Genomic DNA, 11,500 nt, shown 5'->3' on the forward strand with positions numbered 1-11,500 from the left:
GAGTTATTGTTTGGTCGAGAGTACCACTGCTCCCGGGTGAGTACGTCACTCACCTGGGAGCAGTGGTACTCATGTGCAATTTGTGACTAGCGAATATCAAACGTCGAACACACTCACCTAGGAGCAATCTGGATAAGTCCAAAGCTAGACTGACAACAGAGCTAGTGTGCGTGGACAGCGAAAACAGCAGAAAAAATATGCACACAAGGATATAGGCTACACTGTTAAGGGTAAAAGTCCTCAGAGAACCTACCCCATCTTGTACACGAACTCTACAGACGCGGGCCTGCTAAAGAAGACTATTTAGAAGTGACAAATATGCCAAAAAGGGGCGCAAGCTTAAACGGCTGTGGCTCAAGGTTGCTGCATTTGCTGGACCGATCTAACGTCTCCTACGTAATAAACGACGCAAACGCACAGGGGTTACGCGGATATTATGGCAATATATTTTGTAAATTCGCGATGGAAGATCAAATTTGCCTTCCATCGATGAGTATTTCTTGCATTTATTTATATTTAAACGTAAAAATACCCGAGGTTGGTTGATATTTATTTGTCACTTACTGTTGATGGAGTCTTGAATTAGTCTGACTTTTTTCTCTTTTAATCTAGGAGCATAACTTAATGCAGGATCAATTAATGTTCCCCAGGATAAATTTCAGACAGGTTAATATTTTAATTAATCTTAAATCTTCATCGAGTACATGTATATTATGTGTTATCTTTGGATTGCAAATCATTTTAAAATTACAACAATTATAACATAATAAAGCTCAACAAATAATTTCATGAATAACGAGATTTAATGATCACAAGATTGATGACGTCATAAAAATTATTTAAAGTTAAATTGTAGATGCTTAAAAAGGCCTGTAGAACTGCAAAGTTTTATTAAAAAATAATTCCGGATCGTAAGTTGCAGAGGAAAGGCAAAAATCCCTGGTAGTAATGGCATTAAGAACATCAGGCTTTCCGTTAGTCAAAAAATTAACACCAATTCAGAGGCTTTATACGGCTTCGCACCTAAGAACATATATCGAAAAAGGAGGAATGAAAGGAGGGCTAGTTATTTTGTGATTTCTAGGAACATCTTAATAAAACCTTGTTGTCGTAAAATAGAAGAAATTAAGAATGATTCTCGAATCGCAGTGTTCTTCCAAAAACGTGTATTAATTATTAGCTAAACTATGTATATGCTCTATCTCTTAACTGTGTATATTATGACAGTTTCTACATAACTGAAAACACATCTAACATACAAAACAAATTCAATGCGGTTTATCTTAAAATATATCTTGAAAATTACAATAAGAATGTTTAGATCACGTTCTTAACACTGTGATGAATTCTTGGATTGAATGAAACATTTGTATCTCACAAGGACTGACCCAACTTTTCCTTCGCAATGTCCTCCAAATGTTTTCTGTTCGACAACAAAGTCGCATGTTGTTTTTGTTTGACATATCGCGGATAAAACAAATTTTGAAGCGTATGGGCAGCATTTTGAATTCCTGTGCACCACCTTCCGTATATCCACCTGGAATCCTTTCGGGCATTTGATTTTAAGTTTGTCGTTCTCATTACCTTTTACGTTACCTAAAAAATATAAGATGTAGTAGTTACAATCTTTCAGCTCTCGTGTTTACTTCAATTGTTTTTTACGCATTTCCTTGGGCAATTTCGCAGTTAATGTTACTTCTTCAATTCATTAATTGTAGACGCTATTTGTTTCATACAACTTAAATCAACACAAGCTACTTATTTTATTTGCATATTTTAATTTAAAAAGAAACACCCAGCGGGTTCAAAAACATATCTCAGCAGTAAGAGACAGTGAAAACGAAATTGCAGAATACAGCTGGAGCAAAAGTTATCCGTCCACCTGGAATGACAAGAAAGGTATCGACAAAGGCTCTTGAAAAACGGTTAAGAAGATAGAAGAAAAAATCAACATTGAAAAACGTGACAAACACATGAACAGCATTTATTATCAACCTCATGAGATTTGGTTGCCAGTCGTACAAAATGATTTTTAGGCAAACTATGCAAAAAACGGAATATATGTTAAATAATTTTTTATTTCGCTTTCATAAACTTTAAACAATATTGAAAATTCGCTGCAGAACTAAAGTAATTAAATTAGCGGTATTTTGATCAATTTTCAAGCTTTCGATGACGCCACAAGAAAAGTGCTGACATAATCAAAAATTTAATGCTGCCATTTTTTTCTTTTGTGACGTTCTATAAGCGTGTCAAGTTTGATTCAATTTGGACAAGCCTATAAAAACCCCCGGACCTAATAGGGTTAAAATATGAAAGTAATGCAAACAATAAAAATATATTTAGCACTCTCTTCTTTGCGGGATTTATACCCATAATTAATACATGTAGCCGGTACATCTAACACAAATCTTGATCACATATTTATTAATTCTCTTTTGGAGCTTGAGGTCACATCAGGTATTGTAAAAACAGATATTTCAGACCACTTTGCAGAGTTTTTTACATGCAATACAGCTGACGACGCTCCATCGATGCACCGAAAAAAGAATATTTACAATTTTTTCCAAAATTGCGATTAAGAAATTTAAACTGGCATTAGTGCAAATAAATTGGAAGTAAGTAGAAATTAGTAAAACTGTAATGACGCGTACAATAAATTTATAGAAATCTTCCCTTTATCTCTCAAAGGAACATACAATAAAAAAGCCACAAAGACCATCAAAATACAAGAAACACATTTAAAATTTGACGTTTTATACTTCCCAGCAAGAGGACATGCGTGTTCGGATATGATAAGTTATAAAAATTATAAGGTTAACGCGAAACGAAGACGCAATTGATCTACTATACATATTTGGATATTATTGTTGGATGAAAATCCTAGTAAGACTTATCTAGCCTCAAATGAACAGTCGGGGCAGCAGAAAGTTTATATGTAAATGTTGTAAACCGTGTCATCAACCACAAAGAATGCAAACCTACGTCTACCACTAATACTCAAATCCAACAACGGTTGTCTCCTCTTTCATCAACATAACTTCATAAACAATAAACAGAACCTCACAACTTGCAAATTCTCTTAAAACACCCCATAACTTCAAACAACTTATCAGCAGGTTTCACCAAAAATACACAATCATCAGTCCACAACCACTTCCTTTCCAAATAATTCTTTTCCACCTCAAAGTAAAACACAAAACCAAAATATATTTCAAATTACCCCTAAACTCACCATACAACAAATCTAAAACCAATTTAATCTGTCCACAACCTATCGAAACCACAAATAACGCCATACAAGGATCCTTTACAAATATTTTCATATAACAGATTTGAGAATGTTCCACTCTTAATATTAATCTGTGCATCCATCCATCTATAATTTAATACCGTCTGTCTGTCTGTCTGTCTGTCTGTCTGTCTGTCTGTCTGTCTGTCTGTCTGTCTGTCTGTCTGTCTGTCTGTCTGTCTGTCTGTCTGTCTGTCTGTCTGTCTGTCTGTCTGTCTGTCTGTCTGTCTGTCTGTCTGTCTGTCTGTCTGTCTGTCTGTCTGTCTGTCTGTCTGTCTGTCTGTCTGTCTGTCTGTCTGTCTGTCTGTCTGTCTGTCTGTCTGTCTGTCTGTCTGTCTGTCTGTCTGTCTGTCTGTCTGTCTGTCTGTCTGTCTGTCTGTCTGTCTGTCTGTCTGTCTGTCTGTCTGTCTGTCTGTCTGTCTGTCTGTCTGTCTGTCTGTCTGTCTGTCTGTCTGTCTGTCTGTCTGTCTGTCTGTCTGTCTGTCTGTCTGTCTGTCTGTCTGTCTGTCTGTCTGTCTGTCTGTCTGTCTGTCTGTCTGTCTGTCTGTCTGTCTGTCTTCATGAAAGCTTCATGAAAGTAGTAACTTTCATGAAGCTTAACATTCTCAGTAGCTAAAGGTTTCTTCACTTCTCCCCACCGATGATATGTTCTCAGACCCGAACTAAACAATTGAGTCGGATGGCCATTCACGGTTCCGCTCACCTTATTTATCCTATCCTACAATATCGCAGTATCGGCATAGTTCATTCTAACCTCGTTTGTCAAAGCCTCGATATTAACAACTTCATATTGCAAAGTTATCCCATCAATCGTATGCGAAGCAGTCTTATAATCATTAAACGTCAACTTGTAAGTCCATCTCTCCGATAAACCAGATTGGTGGAAGGGGAATAGCAGTCTCAAGCAACTTCCAATCCAGTAAAATACAGAACGTCCCTCCAAAAACCGTACCAAATCAATTCTCCTCCTCATTCATCTTGATAGCATCCTTTGTCCCCACCCTCAACTTCCTTAAATTCTCACTCCAAATACCTTATCATTCCTTTGTCCACTTGTCATCTACAAGTCGCTCCAACAAATTAATTTATTAAAATAGTCAATATACACTAGTTCATGTGACTCTATCTTAGCGAGAACTTTCTTAATAATCGCTCTACCCAAATAACTAACAAAGGTTGTATCACCATCCTTGCTTGTAAGTACAATATTGATTGATAACCTCGACGTACGAGGAACAAAACTATCATTGGATAGCAAAACAACAGTCGTGTAATAACTTGTGTTATGGTTATCGCATGCGTATTAGTGTGCCTGCATGTTTTTTTAAAATTGTTGTTTCTACCTTCTTCGCCCAATTTCAATGAAAAAAAAATATAAGAACTTGAAAAACCCTGCGATAACTAGTACTATCGTAATAGAACTTTAGCAAAAGAACACCATACCTCTCAACTTCTTTTTCCCTTGTTTTTTTGATGTTATATGTTGTGTTGTAGCCACTGTTTTAGGAGTAGTTTTAACAATATTATCATTGTATACCAAGCAAATGGCTCCTTTTGTGTCGTCTGGAAAGATGGTACAGTTAAACGGCCAATGGAAGCCATACCTTTTCATGACTTCTTCACAGCCACTCTTTGATTTTAAGCAAAGAGATCGACAAGGTAAAATTATATTTTGTGTCGGCGGAAGACAAAATGGAAGGTACGTCGTACAAAGGAATTGGGAAATCTCCTTTGCACACTGTATTTTCATTAACGGTTGAAATTGATTGAGATCTCTCAAAGCCTCTTCCTGATTGCGATGGTTGTATATGTTTGGAAAGCCGGTAGTGTTGTAACCATCTTTTCGTAGAAACCCACACACTGACTTGGTTGCAATGGATTGGCATTTTGGCTTTTTTTCCACTGCGTTGCGCATTCCCTTAGAAGATGTTATCACCAAAATCGAAAATGTGAGAAAGCCAAAATCGTATTTCATACTTGTTTATTTTCCTTGCATAAAAAGTAATCAAAGTAATACATGAATAAATAAGATAAAACCGTACGCTGTCTATCTTGAATTTATCAAAACCATTATAAATGCAATTTGCATTTAAAGTAAAATAACTGGTTAGTATCAGCATTTTAAAATGTTCACATTTAGCCATAAAAAAATTATAATTGCCAACCGTCGCAACAGATAGCTTTTCTAAAATAAATATTTCAAATTTACTTTTTAAACAGTCACTAGTATTTATAACGGTAACACGAAGCATAGCAAACAACACAGTTGGTTATACGTATACGTATTATGTTGGAAAAGCATACGTCACAAAGTCTTAAATCTTCCAAGTTATTATTTTGTTCTTTACACACTTTAAACTGACGGATACATTTTCTTTTATTCATTCTAATATTGGTTTGCTTTCCGCCTGTCATAAACCACTCATCATGTCAAAACCAACAGGAGCAAAATCCCGCTTAAGCTTGATATTTTTATGAGAAAAGAAATTTTCTGTGTATTACATCCTCGTATTCAGCAAAGAGTAGCTGTATAACTGAATCTTTAAACGATAGCATATCTTCATTGTACATTGAAAAACGTATACTAAATCTCATTCTTTAATATAAAGTTTCTCGCTGTGCGCCATAAATAGCACCATCCCGAAGCATGTTTTATTATGTTTATATGCATTTACTTTTTCTTCTTGCTCGTCAAACTTAAACAATGCTTATTTATTTAAGATGTGGTTTTCTTAACAATCTTAACCTCTTTTCAAACCTCTTTAAACTTAACAAAGCAATGTAGCAGCTATTTGTAAACAAAAATATAGCTACTGTAAACAGAAGATTGTTATTGTAAATAACCCATATAATGTGTCAATCATTACAGAAGTAAACGAAATACGAATTTGTTTTGTCTTAATCCTTCCCCGCCATATGACCTCCTTGAATGACATCAGTAATATAGACTATGTAGCAGTAAGAATAACTCTGTGATGTCCTGCTTCGATTTCATAGCATGTTATAGGGAAATTGATTTACGGGGAAAACAACGTCAGAAATGAGAAATATTTCCTTATAGGAAAAGGAAAGGTCCTACATTCACACCACGCTTCTCTCCGTTTGTTTCGGCCTTCTAGATCTTCTCAACCTTTTTAAAAGCTACCATATTTAAAGCATGCGTATAATGTGTGCAAATTATGCATACTATAATAATTTAATTTAATTTATTTGTAAACTAGTCGATAAAGCCGGTGGAGAAATCCACTTAGGCAGGAGGGATAATGTAAAAATTGGTTATTTTAGACCTTTTGCTGATGTCAGCAGTGCATATGCGAAAACAAATTGACGAAATTCAGTTTATCGGTTGTCTCTTTTGTGTAGAGCTCGACACGCTCATGAAGAGAATGTATGTGATCATGTGATTTTGATGAACGGTTAATAATATATGAGGGTATAAAATTATGCTGACGTCAGCACAGATCTGCGAAAACACACAAAATTATTTTTTAGAAATTTGTATACCTGTTGCCTTTAACGTATAGGTCTTTAAACGCTGATCAAGAAAATGTATAGGATCATGTACTTTTGACGTACTTTTGAAACGGATTCGGAGACCCAGGTTTGGGAAAATTACCGAAATTGGTCCTAGATGGTCCCTAGTTACCCACGCGGTGAAAAATCATTGACGTCACCACCTCGTTTCCAAGTTATTTGGCTCAAAGTTTTAAGTGCACTGTAATGGCTTCATTAATTTAATATAGGATATTGACGTTAAATTAGTGTTATTGACGTCGCGCCGTAACGTCAAAAAATTTACCATTTGAGACATACTTTTTTCGGTGACTTTAAGAAAATTTCGGCGACATCAAAGGAAAATGACGATATCCACTATGACCGTCACATACACTCCGTATTATTATATAAGAAGTAAATAAATATGGAAGGTGTAATCTATTAAAGTTTTTTGGAAGAGAACGAAAGTCGAAGTTTTATAAAAGAATTATTAAAGGTCAAAGTCCCGATAGCATTGCCGACGTTCGAAAGAGTTTTATTATACTACAAAAAAAAAACAACAAGGTGAAATTTTAAGTACGATAAACATGGAAGATTTAACAGATGATGTTGAAGTAAAAACAAACAAAACAAAGGAAGTGGTAAGAAAACTTGCAACTTTTCAAAAATTAATGCGGCAATTAAATCCTGTCGTTTTTATTTTACTTTCCTATCTAGAAAAAGACTAGAGAAGAGTCAAACTAAAACTGCACTTTGGGCTATTGGTTTTTTAAGTAGAAAAATGAATAAAAAACAAGATTTATTTTTGTTCAGTAATGGCTTATTAGGATCTTCTTCCAGTAGCCTGGCATCCCGATAGGGTCATTGATTGGTGCTTTTCGGAGGATGAAAAGTTAGGTCTCAAAAAATATTGGGGGTTGGCCTGAAAACGTTATCTTACAGCAAATGTTGCAAGATATTAGTACTAATAATAAAGATGTGTATTAACTGTCAATATAGCATAAAAAGTATGCTATTCATGACATTCCTTACTGCCGTGGGTCTCTCACTACCACTTGTAAGCCTGGCCTGTGTACAGGGGGGAGAAAAAGAAGTAATAGGCAGAGGATTCAAGACCTACAGGACCGTCTTGATGACCTGGAGCATGATCGTCAATGTAATTGTGATAGAGTAAATGGAACATTGTAATGACTGTGAAAGGTACTCGATGTATATGACAAATGTACCTGTGGCCGTAGGTTCGTGGTAAGTGGTAAAATGGTATGCTGGTACCGCTATAATGAATATATCACATATAATGGGGGTGGTTGTGCATGTACAATGGCATGCAATTCTCTGCAATCGTTCATATACAATAAACAGAATGCTGAAATTTGAGAACGAGCTTGTTAAGCCTAATATATTCTACAATTTTGCCGCTACGTTTACAGACATTAATGATGTCAATGCAGAATACCTGACGGTGTCGGATGCTATTCCCGCCAATGGAGGCAAGGACAAACGATATGTAATAGGGTACCATACACGCGACCTCGTGGTAGCTCTTAGGGTGAAAACACCGAAAATCTGGTCCCCGAATAGGGTGACCAAGTATAATACTAATGCATCACCGGTAATGAGTCTGGATTTTGAGGAGTATCCAGATTGGGTCAAGAAGTACCGTCATATATGGCAAAAGATTGAGGAGTTGATTTTCGAACAACTGGCGACGGAACCTGTAAAAAAGGATCGTTATATAAATGCTAAACTTCAATATTACAAGGACGTAATTACCACCAAATTCTATGGTATGCCCGTACCCTACGATGCCAAGCCAGCGCCATTCTAGCCTTTTCGTCTGTATACGTACAAGGCAAAAACCACTACCCCCAGGTACACATCACAGAATGCCGGTATAAGGACTTTAAAAAGGAATGGTTGCTAAGCGAGGACTAGAAAAACCATATATTTTATAGACCTTTTGGGTCCATAAATTATAATACAAATTAAGGCCTATATTCAGGTGGAGACTCTACATAGTGCTTGCATATTGCACAGATTGAAGCTTTTTTAAAATTTCGTCCTTGCATTTTTCCCTACCCTTGGCAACCAGCTGGGCTCTCTCCTGTTCGTTGATAATATTTACGATTCTATTAAACCGCTGCCGCATCTGTTCTTTCAACAACATATACCTTTCCTTTTTCTTGCTAATCAGGCTATACTCGTAGTCACTGATAACGTCATTTTCCATTGCCTTGCTGATCAGGTCAACGATGGAATTGAGCTTCGCCTCGGCAAGCAGCCTTATCCCCTCATGTTTTTTGGATTCTACACGCAACCGTTTGGAGGCGTTTCGAAGACCGGTTTGCCCTATTCCAGCAGCAATCGCGAGTCCTCCCATTGCACAGGCCAATGGGACACCCAGGCCTGACACCATAGCCCCAATGCCAAGCCCTGACGTAATCACACTTACGCCAAGTAGTCCATGGTCACAAAGGCGCACCCATCCATTGTGCATCTTAAGTCTCTTTGCCAATCTATTCCTTTCCTTTATTTCATCCCTGAGATAATGTCCAATTTCCTCTATTTTTCTAAGTCTGAAAACCTGTCCCTCATCCTGATCAGGGCCTTGCGCGGGTGCACTCGGCAAACTCGGATAAAGTTTGCTGACATCCATCTTTATTCTACAAGAATGCACATTGTGACGTCACATTTTTTTCATGGTGGTAGACGTCCGTTAGCATGAACTCAAGACGGTCAGTGGACCTCTTTAAGGGAAGGAGTAGTAGGAAGGAAGGAGATCATACAGTTTTTCATAAATACAGTCGACGACCAAGGGAAATCCCCGAAAACATATATGACGTCATCAATCATGCACGAAATAATAATCGGTAGATGAAGCCTTCAAATCGATAAAAAATCGTATCCTTTCGCTCTACAACGGTACAAAAAAACGCTGAAGGGTGAAGTTGTAGAAGAAGCGAGGGAGGATGACGGTGAAATGCTTGAAGAAGGAAATCGCATCAAAACATGGCGATTTAGCAAAAAGCTTAATCAGCCATTGACAGAGGCGATCATACGAAAAATAACATCACACGTGGATATGCGCGTGAAGGTAATATACAGCTTTAGTTGTGATGTCTTAATCATGGGTTGAAGATTACGGCTTGCTATCAAATACTCAAGTACTCACGTGGTAAACCATTCGCATGGTTCCCAAAAGAAATAGCGGACGCGCATCGCAAAGCAGATAAAGATCCTGATAAGCGCAGCGCTGGCGATACTGCAAAGCTGAAGGGTAACTCATTCTATGGAAAAATGATCGAGAATCTGGCGAGACATAACAATACCACATTTACAAACGATGAAAAGGTAGTAGATGCGGCAATGAGGAGCTCATACCTAGAGGATCTTGAAGAAATTGGAGACGCGTACGAAGTAAGACGGCGTAAACAATGCGTTTTCCTTAATAGAGCGTACCAATGCGGGATATATGTATATCAATTGGCCAAACTGCGCATGCTCGAATTTTACTATGACTTCCTGGATAAGTACGTAGATCGACGAAATTTTAAATATGTGTATATGGATACCGATAGTGCTTATTTTGCAATCTCTGGAGATAACTTACGTGATGTTGTTCGTCCTCAATTAATCAAGCAGTACGATGAGGATGTTAAAAACTGGCTAGTCACCGATAAATATTCAAGCCGCACTGGAAGGCTGTTCAAAGAAGAATTCACCGGTTCGAAGATAATTGCATTGACCGCAAAGTGTTATTTCGTCGAAGGAAAAGACGGCACGAAATTTTCCTGCAAAGGAATGTCGAAAAGGCAAAATGAGGTGACATGGTCAAGGTACATGGAAGCACTGAAAGGCGAGCTAGATACCGCTAAAAATGTGGGGTTCCGCGTACATAACCAGGGTATGGTCACATATCAACAAAACAAGCTGGGTCTATCAGCGTTTTACGATAAAAGGGTAGTGCTAGAGGATGGTGTTCATACAAAGCCTTTAGAGTAGTTAGCGTATCGACCATTAAAGTTTTATACTGGGATCGTAGGATAACAAAAAATGCCTTGGAAAGAAGATTGCAAGCGATTAATAGCAATAACTCCATTTGTATGGGTAAATGTGATCATTGTATGGGTTGAACCATCCTGTAACCCCGACAGTGCAGAAAGACAATATTAGAGACAAAAAAAACCCAGTAGTACAGGCTGCTGCTGTTGTACCGCAAGAGGCTCACTAGGATCGCCTAGCGTTTCCGCAGGGGCGCCTGGGATAGAAGTATTACGACCTATGCGCGTTAATAAGCAGTAAAGGTGTTGTGAGACACCACCTTTACACAAAGCTGCAAATAAAAATGGAGTTATTGCTATTAATCGCGATAATTCTTCCGTGGTAACCCTCGACAGCCCTGAAGGTTTGAGGAGAGATGTTGAAAATGACCCCATAATTCGCGAAAGTATGGCTGATTTAGGTATCCTCGTCTATACAGCGTTCGGAAAATTTTTAGCGCCGCTGTTGGTGGTTGCACATACGATTAATCACGCAAAACCTTCACAGTCCATTGATGAAAAGGAAGAAATAGAGAAAGAAAAGAATGTTTGAAAAATTGGAAACAAGGCTTTTCGAAGAGATTGTCATTCCACCCCGGAACTTGGAGACATAAGAGGAAATGTTTATACCCGACTACGGCAAATGTATATAGACACATCTTCCCACATCCTA

At 37.6% G+C, this 11,500-nt stretch overlaps 1 protein-coding gene across 1 annotated transcript; it reads right to left on the minus strand.

The window, feature by feature from the left end:
- Positions 1-696: 696 nt before the first annotated feature.
- Positions 697-6,366, minus strand: LOC130612509 (frizzled-5-like). Its single transcript, XM_057433829.1, has 2 exons — positions 4,736-6,366; positions 697-1,596 (listed from the first exon to the last, which is right to left on the minus strand). The coding sequence occupies exons 1-2, from the start codon at positions 5,265-5,267 to the stop codon at positions 1,331-1,333; spliced, it is 798 nt and encodes a 265-aa protein (XP_057289812.1). The 5' UTR covers positions 5,268-6,366; the 3' UTR covers positions 697-1,330.
- Positions 6,367-11,500: the final 5,134 nt, after the last annotated feature.

The sequence above is a fragment of the Hydractinia symbiolongicarpus genome, chromosome 10 (assembly GCF_029227915.1).
Source record: "Hydractinia symbiolongicarpus strain clone_291-10 chromosome 10, HSymV2.1, whole genome shotgun sequence".
Taxonomy (NCBI): Eukaryota; Metazoa; Cnidaria; class Hydrozoa; order Anthoathecata; family Hydractiniidae; genus Hydractinia; species Hydractinia symbiolongicarpus.